At 41.5% G+C, this 23,947-nt stretch overlaps 1 protein-coding gene and 2 long non-coding RNA genes across 3 annotated transcripts; all 3 read left to right on the plus strand.

The window, feature by feature from the left end:
* The first annotated feature begins 502 nt into the window (after nucleotides 1-502).
* LOC119201417 (uncharacterized) lies at nucleotides 503-5,131 on the plus strand. The gene is made up of 11 exons (XM_062563184.1): nucleotides 503-992; nucleotides 1,112-1,215; nucleotides 1,299-1,571; nucleotides 1,680-1,773; nucleotides 1,894-1,961; nucleotides 3,666-3,803; nucleotides 3,944-4,021; nucleotides 4,105-4,182; nucleotides 4,527-4,604; nucleotides 4,695-4,772; nucleotides 4,976-5,131. Exons 1-11 carry the CDS (start codon nucleotides 908-910, stop codon nucleotides 5,054-5,056), a joined length of 1,155 nt encoding a protein of 384 aa, XP_062419168.1. The 5' UTR covers nucleotides 503-907; the 3' UTR covers nucleotides 5,057-5,131.
* Nucleotides 2,792-3,510, plus strand: LOC134131266 (uncharacterized). Its single transcript, XR_009956669.1, has 3 exons — nucleotides 2,792-2,908; nucleotides 3,016-3,081; nucleotides 3,198-3,510. It is a non-coding gene; the product is annotated as an uncharacterized LOC134131266 (long non-coding RNA).
* Nucleotides 5,132-22,112: 16,981 nt separating the features above from the next.
* On the plus strand, nucleotides 22,113-23,609 carry LOC134131258 (uncharacterized). The gene is made up of 3 exons (XR_009956659.1): nucleotides 22,113-22,232; nucleotides 23,067-23,138; nucleotides 23,237-23,609. It is a non-coding gene; the product is annotated as an uncharacterized LOC134131258 (long non-coding RNA).
* Nucleotides 23,610-23,947: the final 338 nt, after the last annotated feature.

Consider the following 23,947-nt stretch of genomic DNA (forward strand, 5'->3'; position numbering starts at 1 on the left):
GCAGGTTTAATCGTGATTTAATTAATTTAAAAATGTGAGAAATAAAGGACAAATTAAGTCAGTGGTACAAGTAAATGAAGAACATGTAATATGTGCGGTCATTAGCTTTAAATAACAACGGTTCTTGCCGTGAGGTTAAGCACCTTATTTGTGCAATTCCTTTTACGGTCCGTATTCTTAAACACTAACGACTCTTATTTTGACAACTTCTACCGGATGTCACTATGGTGTGTATATATACGACTCTCCAACGGTCGCTCTTCCTCTTTGAATTTCGTCTGATTTTCAAGGAACCACACCCTGAGCTCTGTACTTTTTAAAAAATTGTACCCTGCTTAATCCACACAAATACTTACACTACCACACACTGAGAGATACTCTTGATTCCACCAATCGCCTGAAAACTCTTCAGACTAACGGTAAGTTTAATATTATAATCATTCTTGAGGCTCGTCCATTTTGCGCTTCCGAGCTAACGCGAGCTAACGCGAGCTAACGCTAAGCTAACTTAAGTTTGCCGAAGCTACATTCTTCCTTGCCGTCAGTAATTCTGAGGGGAACCAACACAGTTTAGCATAACTACTTCGTTCACAAACTAAACGAGTGTCGGTTATTTGCAGGACAGAGCACAAAGTATCGGAGTTGGTAGTTAACGCTTTAGCTCTGTTAGCTAATGTGAGCATTCACGGACATATTTTCGCGCGCATGTCGGCGCGGAACTGCTGTGTGTGGGAGAATGGCGTTTTTGTTATAAAGGTGGGGGAAACACTGCTATCACGTAACAGTTTAAATCGGGTCAGTAGATCGGTCGCTTTTACCAACGTTCACCATCCACTACTGCCCGACTTGTAGACCTGAGTGTATCTTGTCATTTAAATATTAAATATTGGCACCCAAATACTTTCAGATGCCGCGCGGAAAGTCCTTCTTCCGTTCTGAGGCTGCCAAGTTTCGCATGGCAGAGCGGAGCTACGGTTCTCAACTCCAGCAAGGTGGGAATAGCTATTGTCCTGTTATCATATAATATTATCATATAATATTTGTTCTTAAAACAGCACTCCTATTACATAAATTACATTAGGTTTCACTTTTTTTTCTTTTTCTTACATAGGCTGTGGCACAGGTCGGCGTCACTTTGTGCGCCCATGGCCAAAGTCTTCCCTCACTGGAAGACAACGTAAATTGGTCATTCCACCCAAGTTTCCAGACAAGAAGGTAGTTTAATTTTACAAGAAATGGACAAACTATTTAATCTAAATGAATGTGTGGTTTTCATTCACTCCCTTTTGTTGTTCCAGTTGGTGCTTGTTCTCGGATGCTCCCACCTGCGTGCAATTGCAGATGGATTTGTGACTATGCCGGACGGCATCCTCACCTTTGGCTTCCTCTCCATCCCTGGGGGGAGCGCAGCTGACCTGAAGCTGGAGATTGAGAACACTGTTCTCACTCACCAACCTGATGCACTTTGTGTCCTGGCTCCAAGCAACAATTTGACAGCCAGTCGTTCCGTCAGTGAAGCAGGAGCTGATTTTGCCAAGCTCATGACCAGTGTGACCAAACGCTTTCCTAATGTACGTGTTTTTTTGTCTTTTGTAATTATAAATCTTTTGGTATGAGCTGCTATAATTAGTCATGACTGAATGGAATTCATAATATTACGTACATCTTTGTTCATGTAGGTGTTTGTCCTGGACTTTCCCCCACGCCTCAACTGTGAGGTGAAAGACCAGGACCTGTTGCGACAGGAATTCCGTGATGTCACTGCACGGATGAGTAAGTTTATTAAAGACTGTAGATTACATACACTGTAATGGATGTATGGTTATTGCTTTTTAGGCAGATACATAATTTACAGTTCAAGTAACCTTTAATTTCCTTTTCTCTATTTCTCAGGTGTGAAGTACTGTTCCATTGCAGAGTACTTTCCACTCCAAGACCGTAAACTTTGGGTCAGAGACGGCGTAAGTACATGCTGTTTTGATATTGCACATGGAAAAGTTCTACATACTGTTATGTATTTGATGTTGAATCTACATTCATGTTTTGTATATTCGCTTGTTATTATTTATTACAGGTGCACCTGAGTGATGATGGTGGGATGAAGATCCTGGTGAAGTGGCTGGCGCATCACTCCTATCAAGTAGGCCTTTTCAACAATGCTCTGATGCCACTTAATTATGAATCAATTTTATTTTGCTTAATGTTTGTCTATGTATCTAAAACAATGTATTACTCTTGTCATTATTAGAAACTTCACCCCCCGCCTGAGCCACAGGTTTCTTTCCGACCATCAGTGCCGGTTGTCACTCCAGCACCAAAGCCACAGCGTTCTCCCAGCACACGCCGAACCGCAATCACTCCAGAGCCCAAGCCATCACTGCTACCTTCAACTCCAGCAGTGAAGCCACTGGTTTCTCCCAAGCCATCACTGCTACCTTCAACTCCGGCAGCGAAGCCACTGGTTTCTCCCAAGCCATCACTGCTGCCTTCAACTCCAGCAGCGAAGCCACTGGTTTCTCCCAAGCCATCACTGCTACCTTCAACTCCAGCAGCGAAGCCACTGGTTTCTCCCAAGCCATCACTGCTGCCTTCAACTCCAGCAGCGAAGCCACTGGTTTCTCCCAAGCCATCACTGCTACCTTCAACTCCAGCAGCGAAGCCACTGGTTTCTCCCAAGCCATCACTGCTGCCTTCAACTCCAGCAGCGAAGCCACTGGTTTCTCCCAAGCCATCACTGCTACCTTCAACTCCAGCAGCGAAGCCACTGGTTTCTCCCAAGCCATCACTGCTACCTTCATCTTCAGCAGTGAAGCCACTGGTTTCTCAAAGACCATCAGTCCCCACATGCACTCCAAAAATACCACGTCAACCAGATCTTGAGTGGTCAATTGTTGGAAGGGGCAGGAAGGTAATGGTTCACTTTAAAGAACCAATATTTCCAAAACACCTCATCAAAGTGTAGGTTAAAGGAAATGTACTTGTGTGGGATTAAAACTATTCTGTTTGTTATTACAGAGGCAACAACCCGGCCAATTCCATCTAACATGCGATGCCCCCAAAAGAAGGCTGCTTCACCATCAGGTTGGTTGTTTGTTCTTGTTTAAGTCAAAGCAGCATATAATGATGAAGTATGCCAGTATGGTTTGCCTTTGAGAAAAGGGATTTGTTACCGTTGTTTCTACATTTCCATTTACCAGGAAGTGCTGAAGGAGTGCTCTGTCCTGCTAAATCCTCTCAAGTTTAGTAGGGCAAGGTTGGCAGAAATGAATAAGATTTCTCCATCGCATCTTCCTAGCCCGAAGATCTGCACACCAGCTTCTCCACAAATCAAAAAGGTATCCATTCTAATTGTCTTTGTTGAGAATCTTATATGGTAACTTGTCATTAAAGAATGTAATAGTTTGCACACACGACTTGTTAGCTTGACGTTTTTCACAGCACTGAAGTCACAGTCAAAGACTATGTGCTTGTAAAATAAAACTTGTTTCTTATTACAGAGGAGACCACCCGGTCAACCAAGGAGGAGGATCCTTCATAATCAGGTTGGTTATATATATATATATATATATTTTTTTCTAAGTACCACACAATGTTATTATACTAGTAGAGTTGGCTTTTAATCGATTCATTTTTGACATTCTTCTTTCAATGTCTACATTTTTCAGGATGAGGTGAAGGATTGCTCCGTCCCGCTAACCCCTGCCAGGTCTAGCTTGGTGCCGTTGGTGAAGATGGATGACACTACTCCATTGAATGTTCCTAGCCCTAAGGAATGCACTCCAGTCCCTCCACACATAACAGAGGTATTTAAAAAATGATGTATTTATTCATAACACGAATCGTTTAAGAATGCAGAGGTTGTTTTGTTGCAGCATTTGGGGGTTTCCAGACAACATACTAAGAACGTGCTTGTATTTGTTTGTAATTATCGCTCCTCTTCTAGGTGGACACGTCACCAACTTCAACAGAGGTGATGGCCAGACCTCAGCCTACCAGAGTTTCGGTAGCTGTCAAAAAAGAGGTTTGTCAACTTTGTGTGAAATTAGCTTGTTCCAATCATGTTTATAAATTGCAGTTCCTTCTAATATTGTTGGTGTTTTTAAGGTCCAGGCAGCACCAGGTGCAGAAGAGACGGCAGGGTCGTCTTCTACTGGTGTTCCAAAAGAAGCTGCCTCCGTCAAGGTTAGTCCGTTGTGTGGGAAATGGGGAAGGGAGAAAATATACACTCCTGTTTAATAACTACAACTGACCTCTATATAATCTAGGTGGTATTCGATGTGCAGTCATGGTTTTTATGTTTTACTAAATTATATTGAATTGCAAATGAGGGATTTTTAGTATTTTAGTCCGCTTCTTCTTGTGTTGAAGAATATAGATATTTCCAACCAATTTTCCCCTGCTAATAAATACAGTGTCTATGTAACTGATGGGCAGCAACCACACATTTGTAGTGTGACTCACTTGTGAAACCATATATAGAAACATGCTTGTTTTTATTTGTCTAGTTAATGCCCTTCTTTTTGTAGGTGCAAACGTCACCAACCTTTGCGGAGGTCGCTGCTCAATACTCCCATATGAGGGTTTTGGAGGCTGTAACAAAGAAGGTTGGTGGTCCTTTTTGGAAATCTACCTTATTCCAATTTCATTTTAATGTGGAATTCCTTCTAAATTGTGGGGTGTTTTTCTTTTTATAGGTCCCAGAAACACCAGGTGGAGAAGGTTCGAAGGAGTCGTCATCTACTGGTGTTCAGCAGGAAGCTGTCCCAAACGAGGTTGTTGCACATTGTTTTTTTTGTTTTTTTTCATAGGGGTGAGGGGAAACGTTATTTGCTGGCCTGTAGTACAAATCAATTACTTTCAGTCCAGTAGATGGTTCTGTTTATTTTTATATATATATATATATATATATATATATATATATATATATATATATATATAATATATATTGAAAAAATAAAGACGTTTTGACATCCAGGTTTTGCCGAGTGGGGGGGAGTCTGAAGGGTCGTCTTCTACTGGTGATGAGGAAGGGTCTATCAAGCTGAAGGTATCTTAATTTTATATTGTTTTTAGACATTTTTCTGGTGCATTCCATTCTACTTAATTGTCGTGGTTGATTCTTTCAATTCTGACCAATTGTGTCAAAAATTAATGACCATCTAATTGTTACCGCTTCTCTTGCCCCTAATTATAGATGAAGAAATTGTCTCGTAAGAAATTGTCTCGTAAGCGACACTTCTCTTGCCCCTAATTATAGATGAAGAAATTGTCTCGTAAGCGACACAACCAAAGATTCATCGCCGGTAAGTGTGATCGAGAACGATCTGCCAAATCCACCCGAGGGAAGTGCTACGATGCCAAAACCATCAGTGGTGCGGTAAGTCGTGAAGGTGAGTCGTGCACATGTTCAGAGAAAATGCCCCCACCCGTTGTTGCAGGGACTCGTAGAGAAGACACACTGCATGATGATGGAAATGTATCAACTGCATGCAGTGTTGCCGCTGTAATAAAGCATGTCCTGGCTCCTGTGTGTACCTGGAAAGCATCAGATATTGATGACATCTGTACAGAAGGTGGCAAGTTAAACATGTTTGTAGCTGAAGCAGGTAAAAGTAGTGACGTTAAAGGGAAGTGCACCTTGATTCAACAGCATAGTGTCTTTGGCAGAAAATTTAAGGTAAGGATTGGTAAACCGCAGCAAAGACATTTCAATGACTCTGCTGAAGAGCCTGAGTTGCATGAAGTGCTACAAGAACACTTGTTGAGGGATGGCATGTGTCTGTTGAACATGTATGGTGAGGTTTCTGCCATTATTCATCACGACAAACACTTGGTGTTTGTTGATTGTGGGTCACGTGATGCATCTGGGTTGGCATCTAGTGTTGGCACACCTGTGGCTGTCTTCAACAGCAGTCTTCATGACCTGATGCTTCACATCAGAAATCTGAAGGAGTCATTTGGCGCAAAGTGGTACGCCATCAGTAGCATTTCTGTGAAGGAGCATAATGTGGAATGTGTAGAAGGGCTTTCAGACAGCGACATGGAAGTTGCAGTTCACCCTGAGGACAGCCGTCCTGTCAGTGTTGAATGTCCTACAACATCTGTCCAGGGATCGTTTCATCAAGGAGACAGTCAGTTTGAATATGGCGGACTTCAGTGCATGGCCGTCGGTTTGGTGAGCATAGCAAAACACTCAACTCACTGTGTGTTTTCATGGCAGTCCAGCGATCTGGATGAGGTTGTAGTTTCAGGCGATGAGTTGTATTCTTCTCTGCGTGCCACCAACGCCATCAGTGGTGGGTCCCAACTGCTATGTGTACCAGATCTTCCCAAAGACTCTGTGATTAATGGACGCAGGTATGACTTTTCATATGGTGACTATGTTACTGGAGATGTTGATTTGGTTGAGGGAGAGCTTATTGAGCTAGGTGTACACGTCACTTTAAGAAAGGGGTTACAAAAGATTCTCACACAATATAACACGTGCCTTATGACATTACGTGGCAGTACATGTGCAATAATTTGTCAACAAGGACGTTATGCCGTGGTTGACTCTCATGCACGCAATGCACTTGGAATGGTAGATGCTGGAGGACAAAGTGTTGTTGTGTATTTTAGTGACTTTGAAGGCCTGTTTAGTCACATATGCAGATTTGCGGAAGCATTAAACACATCCCAAAAGCCATTTGAGATTGCTGGTGTTTGTGTCACTCAGAATGACCTAGTTGATAGCGGCCGCTTGTCCTTTGGTCAGAACGACCCTGTTGTAACTGAGACAACGTTGGGTTCTAGTTTACATCAGAAGAGTATTCAACCAACACCTGGCTGCTCTAACAGACGCAGAGGTACAAAGCGTAAGGTGTCCAAGGGAAACACCAACTCAAAAAAGGTAAAAACCAATGCAACACTTGGCAGCTCTGCCAGTCAGACAGGTGCAATGTGTAAGGTGGCAAAGGGAACTTGTACATCACCGGTAATAAAAACCAGTGTTACTGAGGTTGAGCCAGACATCGTATTTGTCAGTGATGTCATCAGTAAACAGTTGCAGTTTCGTCCACTTTGTAATGAGGTTTCACAAATTCTCTGCAAACAGTTAGATATCGTGTCAGAGAAAGGTGATTCGGTATCTACAAACGTTGGTGCGTTGGGGGCTCCATGTTTGAATGACAAAATAGTTGGTGATGGAAACTGCTTCTTTAGAGCCATCAGTCAAGCTGTGAGTGGTACACAGAGGTATCACAGAAAAGTTCGCCTTGCTGTGGTTAAACACATAAAAAGTAATGCTGAAGCATATACGTGTCATTTGAGAAGTGAGTATAATTCAATCACAGAATATCTCATTTTGTCACGGATGTCTTATGTTGGCAGTTGGGCAACTGAAATTGAGATTCAGGCAACAGCAGATTTTTTGGGAATAAGTATTTTCACATATCACACTAATCGCTGGCTTGAATATAGTTGCACAAGCAAACAGTTAACCACTGAGGGACTGTATTTGGAAAACTGCAATGGGAACCATTATGAGTCTGTGGTTTGTGTTCAACAGCCTGGCATGCTGAGTTGTTATTGTTATTGCAAAGAGGACACACCTTGCTCCACTGACTATTCTCGTCGACAGAGTAAGAGAAAAATGAATACTTTGGAGAATCTCCGTTTTGATACAAGTTGTGTGCTTGAACCTGTTGCAGATATCTCCGAGCAGCCGGATAGTTCATTGCCAGCAACAGACATTGATTTTGTAATGTTGAGTGATGAATCTGTTGAAGATGATATCACAGAACTACATAGTACATTTCCAGCCAAGGACATAGATAGTGTAATTTTCAATGATGTACCTGCCGTATGTTGGGAATTTCATCCCTTGACCTCAGACGTAGCAAAATCAGTATGCAATTTGTATAACTTGTCCTATGAAAAGCAGGATGTTAAACTACCAACCATGAGTGGTTCATTAGGTGCTGTGTGCAAAACTCGTACAATTGTAAAGGATAAAAATAGTTTCTTTAGAGCAATTGCTCAAGCAGTCAGTGGTTCCCAAAAATGTCACCGAAAGATTAGGCTTGCAGTTGTAAAATATATGGAAGATCAGATTGATAACATTAAAATAATAGAAAAGGGATATGCTTCAATATCCCATTATATTAAAGAGACACACATGAAATATGTTGGTTATGATGCCACAGAAATAGAAATTGAAGCAACTGCAAATGCTTTTGGACTGGATATATATATATACAGTGGTAAAAAGTGGTTCAAATACAATTCTGTGAATCCAGTTTTGTCTGAAGTGGCAATTTACCTAAAACATGATGAGAATAATCACTATGAGCCAGTACTTTGTGTTAAACATATTACTGAAGTAAGTTGCTTTGATTTATGCAAAATGGATATCTCATCTGAAACCCAGTACATGAGGAGAAGGTCAAATGTAAAATTCCAGGATTCTTCAAACATCTGTAGTCCTACTAAATTATCAACCTATTTGAAAAGGAAGAAGGGCATCCAATTAAAGGCATTATATTTAGGAAGTTCCTTCCGTAGGCAGAAACTTAACACAGCGAGTAAAAAGCTATATCAGGAAAACCTGTCACATAGACTGAGAGTCCAGCAAATGAGTAAAGCCAATTATAAGGACAATCTGTTATACAAAGAAAATGTAAAGCAACTCAGTAAAAATAAATATCATCAAAACCACTTGCACAAAGAAAACAAAAAGAAACAAAGCATAAAAAAATATCAACAAAATCTGTTACACAAAGAGAACGTTAAGAAGCTCAGCAAAAATAAATATCAACAAAATCTGTTACACAAAGAGAACGTTAAGAAGCTCAGCAAAAATAAATATCAACAAAACCAGTTGCACAAAGAAATGTTAAAGGAATTTAGCAAAAATAAATACTGGACGAATCTCATTTACAGGCAGAAAGTGAAGGCAAGGAGTAAAAACAAATATGGAAATATTCTGCATAAAAAACGTGTTATTGCACGTAATAAAACAAGGTTTCAACAAAGGAAAGAACAGTCAAAACTGTTTGATTTTGTCATGGAGCAGTTTTCTGAAAAGGTAAGAAAAGGACCAGAGTTTGTATGTTGTGTTTGCAATCGACTGCTTTTCGAATATCAGGTGTCACATTGGAAAAATGACTATGGTAACCGTGAGGACATAGCTTTAATTGCTGAGAAATGTATCTCACGTAATCATTTACATGAATGTGATGATGATTGTGTAGTACCATGCAAATGGCTGGATATGGGTAGAGGAAAGCTATGGATCTGTTACACATGTCATTCTAAAATTAAGAGAGGAGTAATGCCACCTGAATGTGTACTGAACAATATGCAAGTACATCCCATTCCAGAAGAACTGGCTTGTTTAAACAGCTTGGAACAGCATTTGATTGCTTTGCACATACCTTTTATGAAAATGTTGGCTTTACCTAAAGGAGGTCAAAATGGAGTCCATGGACCTGTGACGTGTGTTCCAGCCAATATCGTTGAGACTACTAACTTGCTTCCACGTTCAGAAATGGACGGATCTCTTTTGCGTGTTAAGTTAAAGCGTAAGCTCACTTATAAAGGCCACTATGAGTATCAATTTGTAGATCCCTTACGCATTAAAAAAGCACTGATGGTTTTGAAAAAAACTAATGTATATTATAAAGATGTAGAATTTAATGAAAATTGGCTAAATGATTTTTGTAGAGAAGAAGACAAAAATGTAGATAATGATGCCGAAAATAACCAAACCGCTCCAGATGTTAGTGATGAGCTATTACATGATCGACAACAGCACTGCATGTTTCAAGACACGTGTCTGATGCCTGTCGATATTGGTCAAGAAGTATTGGATCAGTATTTTGACAGTACGTTAAATCTGGCTCCAGCTGAAGGTAGCACTCCAGTGAAATTATTAACAGATATTTCCAACGAAGCCAAGAGCTTTCCTGTATTGTTTCCACAGGGATCCAATACATTCCATGATTATAGGCAACAAAAGTTGACATTAGCACGATATTTGAACCTTAGACTTCTGAATGCAGATAACCGTTTTGGTAACAGTGTAGAATATATCTTCTATTCACAGTATGTATCAGAGGTGCAACAAGTCATATCCAGTGTCTCAATAGCATTGCGTAAGGGAAAAGCAGGCCATAACGCCAAATCAATTGATGTTGATTTACTGAAGGATCAGGAAACTTTAAAAAACTTGCTGCAGTTTGATAATGGGTTCCGTTTCCTTAAGCCTATTCGAGGAACCCCATCTTTTTGGCAGGGAGCTCAACATGACCTCATGGCTTGTGTGCGTCAACTTGGGGTCCCTACATGGTTTTGTTCTTTTTCTTCTGCAGATTTACGTTGGAAGTCACTTCTCACTAGTATTTTGAAACAAGAAGGTAGGACACAAACACTAGATGATTTAGAATGGTCTGAGAGATGCGAACTTCTGCGACGCAATCCTGTCACTGCGGCAAGGATGTTTGACTATAGGTGGCATTGTTTTTTGCGGGAGGTACTCATGTCTCCATCACAGCCAATTGGCAAGATAATAGACTTTTTTTATCGGGTGGAATTTCAACAGCGGGGGTCACCTCATGTGCATTGTCTTTTCTGGATTGAGAATGCACCAAAACTTGATAAAAACACAGATGATGAAGTAGTTCAATTCATTGATAAATATGTCACCTGTGAATTGCCATCACAAGACGAGCCGTTAAAGGCAATTGTGACATCTGTGCAACAACATTCAAAAAGACATTCAAAATCGTGTAAGAAAAAGCACACAATTTGTCGATTTAACTTTCCCAGGCCAGCATCCACTCGCACTTTTATATGTCGTAAAACCGAGGAATGTGAACAAACCTGTCTGTGTAACGTAACTCCTTTGACACCGTGTGGATGTGGACATAAAGAACGTTTAGCTGCAGAAGAGAAGAAGAGGGCACTTGCGAGGAAAATGATGACATCCATTAAGTTGGCTCTGTCAAATGAGGAGGCTAATTTTGGTTGTGTAGCGGAGTTGTTTGAAGCATTGGGGATCAATCAGACTACGTTTGAGGCTGCGTACAACTGTGTTTCCAGAAATACACATGTTGTTTTAAAAAGAGACATTGATGAAGTGTGGATCAATCAGTACAACAGGAATTTGTTAAAATGCTGGGATGCAAACCTTGACATTCAGTACGTGGTTAATGCCTATGCTTGCGTTGTGTATATCATTTCATACATCTCAAAGGCAGAGAAGGAGATGGGATTGTTGTTGCGAAATGCACACAGAGAGGCATCCAAGCATGGCAATGTCGATGCTAAAGATGCATTAAAAAAGTTAGGAAGTGTTTACCTGCACAACCGAGACGTTTGTGCTCAGGAGGCTGTGTATCGGTTGACGGGCATGCACCTTAAGGAATGTTCGCGAAAGGTTCAGTTTGTGCCAACAGGAGACACTACTGTCAAAATCAGTCTGCCGTTAAGTGTGTTAAAACAAAAGGCAGACAAGACAAATCTCTCAACGGCAGACATGTGGATGATTGGCTTAGAAGACCGTTATAAGAACAGACCAAATGATGCCGTTTTCAATGATGTGTGTCTGGCATCTTTTGCATCGGAGTATCGGGTTTTGTCAAAAAATGAACGTACAAACAATAGAATTCAACTCAAGAATAATCTCGGTTTTGTTGTTAAAAGAACAAGGTCTCAACCTGCAGTTGTCCGTTATGCTCGCTTTTCCAAGACTAAATGTCCAGAGAAATTTTTCCAAAGCATATTGCAGTTATTCATGCCATATCGTGTTGACAGCCAGTTAAAACCATCTAACTGTGAAACATTTCAACTATTTTACGAAAATGGTCATGTTACCTGTAACGACGGATCACGACAGTCCGTGAAGTCCATCGTTGACAAAAACCGAGCACTGTTTGAAGTTGACTCGGAGGAATTGGATACCGCACAACAGTGTATTGATGATGTTGGTGTTCTGGAAGATGCGTGGTGTGAACTGTGCCCAGAACAAGAATTGGAGCGGCTAGAAAGTGAACAAGAGCGCAGAGCCAATGACACGGTAGAAGAGCACGTAGAAAGTATTCCTGATCTTGCAGTTAGTCAGCAACAAGTTGCACATTTGCAAAAGACAAACACTCTAAGCAGAAATGAGGGGTTGAAATTAGTTCGTAGTCTGAACAATACACAAATGTCCATCTTTTATCAAGTAAGAACGTGGTGTTTGCAAAAGGTAAGTGGTCAAAATCCAGTCCCCTTTCATGTTTTCATAACCGGTGGTGCAGGAACTGGAAAAAGCCACTTGATCAAGGCACTTCAATACGAGGCAACGAGGTTACTCTCCCCACTGGGTCGTCACCCTGATGAACTGTGTGTATTGTTAACTGCTCCAACAGGCATTGCTGCATACAACTTGAATGCTTCAACCATTCATACCACGTTTAGCATTGCTACAAATGTCACACTGCCTTACACCCCTTTGGGTGAGGAAAAGATAAATACTTTGAGGGCCAAATACAGTAACCTTCAAATTTTAGTCATCGATGAAATTTCAATGGTTGACCATAGATTATTGGCATACGTACATGGTAGATTACGACAAATTAAACAGAGCGGCAACTTTTCCCCATTTGGTAATGTGTGTGTGATTGCGGTTGGAGATTTCTTCCAGTTGCCTCCAGTAAAAGGTAAGGCTTTGTATGTGGATGATTTGGGAAACGATCTGTGGTCTACCAATTTCAAGATCATTGAGTTGACGGTGATTCAGCGGCAGAAAGACACTGCATTTGCTGAATTGTTAAACAGATTGAGGAAACGTTCCAAATCAACGCCCATGCTGCCAAGTGACACCAGTTTACTTCGAACACGTGAAACTGGTGAGGAGAGTTCATCTTTGCACATTTTTCCCACAAATGCACAAGTTGAGACTCATAATGTTGAGCAGCTACTTAAAACATGTGAAGATCATGTCAAAATAGATGCTCAGGATTATGAACGCAACAAGAAAACGGGAAAACTTGAATTGAAACGGGGACATCATGCCACAGTCTTTAACACCACTTTAGCTCAGCAACTGGTTTTAGGTGAGAACGCTCGCGTCATGCTGACCAAAAATGTAGACATGATGGATGGACTTGTGAATGGGGTCTGTGGCACAGTGACACACATAGTGAATTCCACTGGAAATAACTTTCCAAAAATTGTGTACGTTCAATTTGATGATAAAGAGGTTGGCGCACAGACTAGGGGAAATCATGCCTGTGCTTCAAGCCACCTCTTAACCTCAACACCTATTCTTCCCCAAGAAGATAGGGTCACAAACAAAGGTGGATTACGTCGTCAATTTCCCCTTAAACTTTCCTGGGCTTGTACGATACACAAAGTACAAGGAATTACTGTTGCTAACGCTGTAGTGTCGCTTAAAAAAATATTTGCTGCAGGACAAGCATATGTAGCATTAAGTCGCATCACAACTTTGTCAGGATTAATTCTTCAGGACTTTAAAGAAGACGCCATCTATTGCAACAACAATGTGCAGGAAGCACTTCAGTGCATGCAACCATTTTTATGTGCATATAGCACAGGACACAAATCGTACACACACAATTTTAGAGTGCTTTTAATGAACGTCCAAGGTTTGCCAGCACATGTCAAAGACTTGCTCCTGTCCACACAGCATTTGCAGCTTAACTGTATTGCTGTGACCGAAACATGGCTGACTGAAACCTCTTTAAAAGAGTCAGTCAACATCATTGGTTATACATTTGACAGCTGTCCTCGTAGTACATCGTACAACAGCAGACACCCCGTGTTACTTGATTTACAAGCCCAACAACATGGGGGTGTTGCCATGTATACTGAAGACAGCTTGTCATACAACATTCTACAAGTACCAAATGTCAATATAGAATGTTTAGTGTTTCACTGTGCCACCTACGACATGCTGCTAGCAGTAATTTACAGGCCACCGTCGTATGCCATGTCTTTGTTTAAAGAACATTTGGAAAAATTACTTTCTTGGCTGGAAGAAAGGAGTAACACGATCACTGTCATGGGAGATTTTAATGACGACATTAGGAAGTCGTCTACAATTTGCGATTTTATGACCGACAATGGCTACATCCAGATTGTCACACAACCTACGACTGAGAAGGGGACATTGATTGACCACGTGTATGTTAGAACTACACAGTTTGAAGTGGAAGCAGAAGTCGTGCCAATGTATTTTAGTGATCACGAGGGGGTTGTGTGTTCTTTTACAACTAAAACCTTCCACAATGTCAAGGCATAATCTATGCCATTTATTTATTTATTTATTACTTAATATCATGGTCTTCACCTCATTTTAAAGTTTAGTTATTATAAGAGACATAATAATTTCAATTATTTCTCTTATAATCTATAAATAACACTTTCTATGAAATGTAATTGTAATATATTTAAATGTTGGTCTGTCATGTATGTCTCATTAAATGAACATTGTCTTTGCAATTTTTATCATGTTATGCATGTTTGTGTAAATAGTTTTAAAACAAGGTTCTTTTACTGCGTTTCAACAGCAATAACACTGGCATGTATTGATGGGTTAGACCCCCTTTTTTAAATTTTAATTTAATGCATTTGTTTAATAATTTAGTAACGGTATAGTATAAGGTTAATGGTAAAATTCTATACTGCCACTAAAATGCTGTTGAGATGTAGGTTTGCTTTACCTTACATGTTACCTAAAAAGCAAAAGGCACTGGTAATGGTACTCCTGGTTTACTGGGATGGGGTTCAATTCCCTACGGTGTCCTTGCATTTTTTGGAAACAACATGAAAGTTGTAATCTCAAACCAATTTAGAACCCTGCACTGTCTTTTAAGTCTTACGTTTTGCAGGTCCGAGACCCATAACAATTACTCTGCGATCTCCACCAACTGTCTCTGCTACATTTCATTTACTTTTTGCAGGTCTTTTGCAGCGGGGCAACAGCCCGGCGTCGGTGGATTCCGTTCGCGAGGCCGCAGATTCAGGTTTGAATGGCAGCCCCGAGAGTGATTTGTTTAGTCTCCTTAGTCTCTTTTTGACCCGCGCGCCCGGCCGACCGCCGCCCCACCCCGACGTGCGAGAATAGGCGAAGGCCCGTTCATCGCTGCTTGCAGCTTTAATTAGGGCCTGAGCCGACTGAAAGTCGGGCGAAAGCCCTATTGAAATTGCAAGAATTCTTCTTATTATTATTCTTATTATTTCACCACTTCAATCGCACTTTTGGGGCCTTTGCCATGTTCAAAAACTCTTGAATTTTTGCGTGCGCTTCAGAAGTGCGAAAAATTTATATATTCTTGGGGTCGCGCAATTTGGCGATGAAAAAAAGTCCTCTCTAGCGCCCCCTAAAGTGCTGCCTCTGGGGACATTTTTGTCCACTTTTACGGATTGACTTGAAATTTTGCACACAGGTGCTCTTGGATGTGCTCTACAAAAAAGTCAATCATGGTATGCAAATGCGCCTACCGTTTTATGGCCGCCATTTTGAATTTTGTTAAAAACACGTTTTTGCGAACTCCTCCCAGACGCTTGGTCCGATTTTGACGAAATCTTCACCAAAATGATCAGTGGATCAATGCCATCAAAAGTTATTAAAAGCTTGTTGATATCTCATTGGGTTTTTAATTGATGGACCAATCAATTTGTCGGGGGTGTGGCCTAAAAAGGAAAGACCAATAACTTAAAAAGTAAAAGGCCTGTCGCCACCAAATCTTTAGGACATGTTCACATTGGGTTGTAGAACTTCCCCTGAGAATTAAAAAAAAATCGAACATTAGGGGGCGCTATGGTGATTTACTGTATTTTGGCCTTTTTTTCGCAATTTCCACCGTATTTTGGTTTTACAAACGAACGAACTCCTCCGAGAGTTTAAATCCGATCGATTTCAAAATCGGGCCAGTTGATCCTGACCCCCTTGGGGTCAAAAGTTATTAAAATCAAGAGTTTTCATAAAACTACCTGGGCGTGAGCTTGCGTGCAGTTTGGACGATTTTTGACGATTTTCCTCAAATATGTAAAATGGTATAACTCCAAGGAACATTGATATTTCTGGCTATAAATGTATATTCATGATGCTTGTGTAGGCCTTTAAGTAATGCCATGCAGTGATTTTCGAAAAAGTATAGCGCCACCTATTGGCTTACGTCAATGCAAAGTTTCTACATTTACATGTCCATTTCCCAGCCCTTTAATCTGATCAACTTCAAATATGGGAATATAAGACGTAAGACTGTGACGATGGCTCACAGTGAGAATTGGGAGTTTTGGACCAACTTTGTTGCTGTGACGACGTCATCTTCGCATGAAAGTTCAAGCACATCTTCTGAGCCTTGGCAAACTCCAAAACTCTTGGAAAGCTCATTGAGTGTCCTAGGTGATGACCTTTACAGACCTGATGTAGAGTTTTGGATCAAATGCTAAGAAATCCCTCCATTGCGCCCCCTGGAAGTTTTCGACGAAGCGGCGCCGGCACCATGTTTGACCTACAATTGTGGTGATTTTTTTAACAATTGTATTAAAGGGAGACTTCAAATAAAGTCTCTGACGACTATGCTCTAAAACAAACAGGAAGTCAGTTATAACCATATTAGTGTGAATATTCCCTGTAGTATTGCAAGAGAGTCACCAATCCTATTTGAAGGACGTTTCAAACCACTAAATTGTATCAGAGCAGATAGCTCATCTGCAGAGCGCTCGGCCCCCAGCGCTGGAGATGTGGGTTCGATTCCCAGCACGGCAGATCTTTTTATTTTCACCTCTATTTCGGTTTTGCACTTTGTACATCGCCACAACTTATTTAATAAGACTCCTGATGTGACTTAAAATGTATTTAATGAATCCAGGATGTAATATTTGTTCAGTATGCAGGAGCAGTGATTTAATTTGTCATGTTTAGTTTTTTTACATGAGAATATGGTTCGGTACATGCTGAGTTAATGCGAACAGCTGACGTGGGGCGCTTGTGGTAGCGGGGCAGCTAACAGACACTTTAATATAATTACATCTATGGTTTAAATACTCGTATTCTGCCACATACTGGTGGAGATGCAAACACGTTTACTCTGCGATCTCCATAAACTGTCTCTGCTCTGCTCACTGAAGCAAAAGTCTCTGAGGACTATGCTCTAAAACAAACAGGAAGTCAGTTATAACTCTATTAGTGTGAATATTCCCTGTAGATTTGAAGGAGAGTCACCAATCCTATTTGAGGAACGTTTCGAAGTACAAAATTGTATCAGAGCAGATAGCTCATCTGCAGAGCACTCGGCCCCTGGCGCTGGAGATGCGGGTTCGATTCCAGGTGCGGAAGATCTTTTTTTTTCACCTCTATTTTGGTTTTGCACTTTGTAAATCGCCTCAACCTATTTATTAAGACTCCTGATGTGACTTGTCAACTTTTTGCAGGCCTTTTGCAGCTCGGCAATAGCCTTGTCTTGGTGGATTCCGTTCATGAGACCACAGAGTCAGGTTTGAATGCCAGCCCCGAGAGTGATTTATTTTGTCTCCTTAGTCTCTTTTTGACCCGCGCGCCCGGCCGACCGCCGCCCCCCCCCGACGTGCAAGGGGGCGAAGGCCCGTTCATCGCTGCTTGCAGCTTTAATTAGGGCCTGAGCCGACTGAAAGTCGGGCGAAAGCCCTATTGAAATTGCAAGAATTCTTCTTATTATTATTCTTATTATTTCACCACTTCAATCGCACTTTTGGGGCCTTTGCCATGTTCAAAAACTCTTGAATTTTTGCATGCGCTTCAGAAGTGCGAAAAATTTATATATTCTTGGGGTCGCGCAATTTGGCGATGAAAAGAAGTGCTCTCTAGCGCCCCCTAAAGTGCTGCCTCTGGGGACATTTTTGTCCACTTTTACGGATTGACTTGAAATTTTGCACACAGGTGCTCTTGGATGGGCTCTACAAAAAAGTCAATCATGGTATGCAAATGCGCCTACCGTTTTATGGCCGCCATTTTGAATTTTGTGAAAAACACGTTTTTGCGAACTCCTCCCAGACGCTTGGTCCGATTTTGACGAAATCTTCACCAAAATGATCATTGGCTCAATGCCATCAAAAGTTATTAAAAGCTTGTTGATATCTCATTGGGTTTTTAATTGATGGACCAATCAAGTTGTCGGGGGTGTGGCCTAAAAAGGAAAGACCAATAACTTAAAAAGTAAAAGGCCTGTCGCCACCAAATCTTTAGGACATGTTCACATTGGGTTGTAGAACTTCCCCTGAGAATTAAAATAAAATCGAACATTAGGGGGCGCTATGGTGATTTACTGTATTTTGGCCTTTTTTTCGCAATTTCCACCGTATTTTGGTTTTACAAACGAACGAACTCCTCCGAGAGTTTAAATCCGATCGATTTCAAAATCGGGCCAGTTGATCCTGACCCCCTTGGGGTCAAAAGTTATTAAAATCAAGAGTTTTCATAAAACTACCTGGGCGTGAGCTTGCGTGCAGTTTGGACGATTTTTGACGATTTTCCTCAAATATGTAAAATGGTATAACTCCAAGGAACATTGATATTTCTGGCTAGAAATTTTAATTCATGATGCTTGTGTAGGCCTATAAGTATTGCCATGAAAAGATTTTCGAAAAAGTATAGCGCCACCTATTGGCTTACGTCAATGCAAAGTTTCTACATTTACATGTCCATTTCCTAGCCCTTTAATCTGATCAACTTCAAATCTGGGAATATAAGACGTAAGACTGTGACGATGGCTCACAGTGAGAATTGGGAGTTTTGGACCAACTTTCTTGCTGTGACGACGTCATCTTCGCATGAAAGTTCAAGCACATCTTCTGAGCCTTGGCAAACTCCAAAACTCTTGGAAAGCTCATTGAGTGTCCTAGGTGATGACCTTTACAGACCTGATGTAGAGTTTTGGATCAAATGCTAAGAAATCCCTCCATTGCGCCCCCTGGAAGTTTTCGACGAAGCGGCGCCGGCACCATGTTTGACCTACAATTGTGGTGATTTTTTTAACAATTGTATTAAAGTGAGACTTCAAATAAAGTCTCTGACGACTATGCTCTAAAACAAACAGGAAGTCAGTTATAACCATATTAGTGTGAATATTCCCTGTAGTATTGCAAGAGAGTCACCAATCCTATTTGAAGGACGTTTCAAACCACTAAATTGTATCAGAGCAGATAGCTCATCTGCAGAGCGCTCGGCCCCCAGCGCTGGAGATGTGGGTTCGATTCCCAGCACGGCAGATCTTTTTATTTTCACCTCTATTTCGGTTTTGCACTTTGTACATCGCCTCAACCTATTTATTAAGACTCCTGATGTGACTTAAAATGTATTTAATGAATCCAGGATGTAATATTTGTTCAGTATGCAGGAGCAGTGATTTAATTTGTCATGTTTAGTTTTTTTACATGAGAATATGGTTCGGTACATGCTGAGTTAATGCGAACAGCTGACGTGGGGCGCTTGTGGTAGCGGGGCAGCTAACAGACACTTTAATATAATTACATCTATGGTTTAAATACTCGTATTCTGCCACATACTGGTGGAGATGCAAACACGTTTACTCTGCGATCTCCATAAACTGTCTCTGCTCTGCTCACTGAAGCAAAAGTCTCTGACGACTATGCTCTAAAACAAACAGGAAGTCAGCTATAATTTTTTTTAGTGTGAACACTCCCTGTAATTTTGCAAGAGAGTCACCAATCCTATTTGAGGGACGTTTCGAATTACTACATTGTATCAGAGCAGATAGCACATCTGTAGAGCACTCGGCCCCCGGCGCTGGAGATGCGGGTTCGATTCCAGGTGCGGAAGATCATTTTTTTTCACCTCTATTTCGGTTTTGCACTTTGTACATCGCCTCAACCTATTTATTAAGACTCCTGATGTGACTTGTCAACTTTTTGCAGGCCTTTTGCAGCTCGGCAGTAGCCTTGTCTTGGTGGATTCCGTTCATGAGACCACAGAGTAAGGTTTGAATGCCGGCCCCGAGAGTGATTTATTTTGTCTCCTTAGTCTCTTTTTGACCCGCGCGCCCGGCCGACCGCCGCCCCACCCCGACGTGCAAGGGGGCGAAGGCCCGTTCATCGCTGCTTGCAGCTTTAATTATTATTATTTCACCACTTCAATCGCACTTTTGGGGCCTTTGCCATGTTCAAAAACTCTTGAATTTTTGCGTGCGCTTCAGAAGTGCGAAAAATTTATATATTCTTGGGGTCGCGCAATTTGGCGATGAAAAAAAGTGCTCTCTAGCGCCCCCTAAAGTGCTGCCTCTGGGGACATTTTTGTCCACTTTTACGGATTGACTTGAAATTTTGCACACAGGTGCTCTTGGATGTGCTCTACAAAAAAGTCAATCATGGTATGCAAATGCGCCTACCGTTTTATGTCCGCCATTTTGAATTTTGTGAAAAACACGTTTTTGCGAACTCCTCCCAGACGCTTGGTCCGATTTTGACGAAATCTTCACCAAAATGATCATTGGCTCAATGCCATCAAAAGTTATTAAAAGCTTGTTGATATCTCATTGAGTTTTTAATTGATGGACCAATCAATTTGTCGGGGGTGTGGCCTAAAAAGGAAAGACCAATAACTTAAAAAGTAAAAGGCCTGTCGCCACCAAATCTTTAGGACATGTTCACATTGGGTCCTAGAACTTCCCCTGAGAATTAAAAAAAAATCGAACATTAGGGGGCGCTATGGTGATTTACTGTATTTTGGCCTTTTTTTCGCAATTTCCACCGTATTTTGGTTTTACAAACGAACGAACTCCTCCGAGAGTTTAAATCCGATCGATTTCAAAATCGGGCAAGTTGATCCTGACCCCCTTGGGGTCAAAAGTTATTAAAATCAAGAGTTTTCATAAAACTACCTGGCCGTGAGCTTGCGTGCAGTTTGGACGATTTTTGACGATTTTTCTCAAAAATGTAAAATGGTATAACTCCAAGGAACATTGATATTTCTGGCTATAAATGTATATTCATGATGCTTGTGTAGGCCTTTAAGTAATGCCATGCAGTGATTTTCGAAAAAGTATAGCGCCACCTATTGGCTTAGGTCAATGCAAAGTTTGTACATTTACATGTCCATTTCCTAGCCCTTTAATCTGATCAACTTCAAATCTGGGAATATAAGACGTAAGACTGTGACGATGGCTCACAGTGAGAATTGGGAGTTTTGGACCAACTTTGTTGCTGTGACGACGCTATCTCCGCATGAAAGTTCAAGCACATCTTCTGAGCCTCGGCACACTCCAAAACTCTTGAAAACCTCTGTGAGTATTCTACGTGATGACCTTTACAGACCTGATGTGCAGTTTTGGATCAAAAGTGAAAAATTGCCTCCATTGCGCCCCCTGGAAGATTTTGACGAAGCCCCGCCCGCACCCTGTTTGACCGACAAGTCCTCTGATTTTTTACCAAATGTATTAAAGGGAGACTTAAAAAAGTCTCTGAGGAATTTTCTCTAAAACAAACAGGAAGGCAGTTATAATTTTTTTAGTGTGAATATTACCTGTATTTTTGGCGGAGAGTGACCAATCCTATTTGATTGAGTTTTCGAATTCTCAAATCCATCTGAAAGAATAGCTCAGTGAGTAAGGTGTTGGCCCCCCGATGCTATGGTCGTGGGATCGACTCCCGACGAAATTATTTTTTTTTCCTCCTCTTTTTAAACGCGTGTCGTCTGATCTAACGAACAAAATGATTCAGTTTACGCTCCTTGCTGATGTGTTTGACTTAAATAACTACACTTAAGAGCAGGTTTGTGAAAATCGTTTCAGTTTAAGGACAGAAGCTGCTCCGTGGCACATGAACAGAATGAAACAGCAGACTGAGGCACTCAGCTGGCGGACCGGCCAGCTGGTTGCGAGTAACGACACATCTAACCTGGACAAATAACACGGACAGTTCAATATATTTACATCTGGATTTAAATAGACGTATTCTGCAACATACGGGTGGAGATGCAAACACGTTTTGGGATTTTACTAGATGTTACGGGGAACTGTTACGTTAAAGAACTCAATTACCCAGCAGTCTTTGTTGACGGACATGCGCAGAGTAGAGGGCGGCTCGTAGTGTCGCGTGAGTTAATGCTGTTATCGCGAGAGGTCGCCATTGAAGCCCCGGCGTTGAACAGCTGCAGCTCGTATCAAGTCCGTATTTTATATTTTAAACTGCTAGCTACACACCTATGCTTAAATCCAAACGGACTAAACCAAGTGGAAACGCTTTGGTAGGTGAGTGATGACTTTTTCCTTGTGCGTTCTTCAGTCTTACCCACTTAAATAGCGGGGATACTGTAAACATGCTAACACTAATTCGGTGCTATTAGCTGCTTAAGGGACGTCCCGTCACAAACATCTCTTTTTTTCCGCGTCTCCGGCTGATCTAACGAACAAAGTGGTTCAGATTACTCTATTTGCTGAGGTTATTGACTTAAATAACTACACTTTAGAGCAGATTTGTCACACTAATTTGAGTTTACTGCCGGCTGTGGCTGCTGTGCACTATTTAGCACAGCCCAGGGCAGCCTATGCTATGCTTGAAGAACATCAACTAGCATACGTATTTTGTTCCTGTAAAGCTAACTACGGTAGCTTCACGGGAATAAAAGACCCCTCTTCACGCTATTAGCGCCACTTTGTTTACGTTTCCGTGTGCCCTAAATAACTTGGCCCGATTGAATCACTTTATTTACACACTACTACTCGCAGCAGCTAACTAACTACTTTGTTGTTTAAAAGCGTCAGCTAAATGACACGTAATGTAATGTGCGTCTTCAATGCTTTTCAATGTTATATATTTATTTCCTTCACAATGAGCATGAATCTAACATTAAATGATATGATTAATATGCCCCTCATTCCAATGAAATAATATACACACGTCAAGCTCATTATGGAGTTGAAACAACAAATTACTAAACTGTAAACAGTTAATATAAGAGAAAAAAATATTGTTATCAAGATAAATGTTTTACAAAATGTGTGATTAACTAGTTAATTGTCTATAATCTGTTGACAGCCCTAATCGTATTCTGATAATACATGTTGGTGCTCAAATACTTTCAGATGCCACGTGCAAAGTCATGCCACCATCAATGGGAATGGCACATTGGACACGTGGCTTTCAACTCCAGCGAGGTGGGAAAGCATTTCTTTATGTATATTTTGTTCTGTCTGCATAATTGTAAAACACAGACACCCAACTAATTTTCTCCTTCCCCGACTCGGACACTCAGGTGGCGGCACGGATCTCTGCATGTCTGACTGACATCTCCCAGTGGATGTCCGCCCATCACCTGAAGATCAACCCCGACAAGACTGAACTACTTTTCTTCCCTGGAAAAAACTCGCCCACTCAGGACCTGACCGTTAACTTTGGCGAACACCGTTAACATCAGGAGAATACCACCCCTTCTCACTCAGAAGGCGGCGCAGGTACTGATTCAGGCTCTTGTCATCTCTCGCCTCGACTACTGTAACTCTCTGCTGGCAGGTCTCCCTGCTACCGCCATTCGACCACTGCAGCTCATCCAGAATGCAGCAGCTCGACTGGTCTTCAACCTTCTGAAATACTCCCACACCGCTTCTCCCTTCACTTCATTGGTTACCAGTGGCTGCCCGCATCCAGTTCAAAGCATTGGTACTGACGGACCACGCTGTGAATGGATCGGGACCAGTCTACATCCGGGACATGGTGAAACCCTGCATCCCAACCCACGCACTCCGATCTGCATCTGGCAAGCTGCTTGTTCCTCCCTCACTGAGAGAAAAGCACTCGACGAGATGGCGACTCTTTGCTGTCCTGCTCCCAGATGGTGGAATGAGCTCTCTGATGACATCAGGACCGCAGAGAGCCTCTCCATCTTCCGTCGAAAACTCAAGACACACCTTTTTAGACTCTACCTTGACCAAAACACTAGCAAACCGTAGCACTAACAAATGGTAGC

Source organism: Pungitius pungitius, chromosome 6 (assembly GCF_949316345.1).
Source record: "Pungitius pungitius chromosome 6, fPunPun2.1, whole genome shotgun sequence".
In the NCBI taxonomy this organism is placed as follows: domain Eukaryota; kingdom Metazoa; phylum Chordata; class Actinopteri; order Perciformes; family Gasterosteidae; genus Pungitius; species Pungitius pungitius.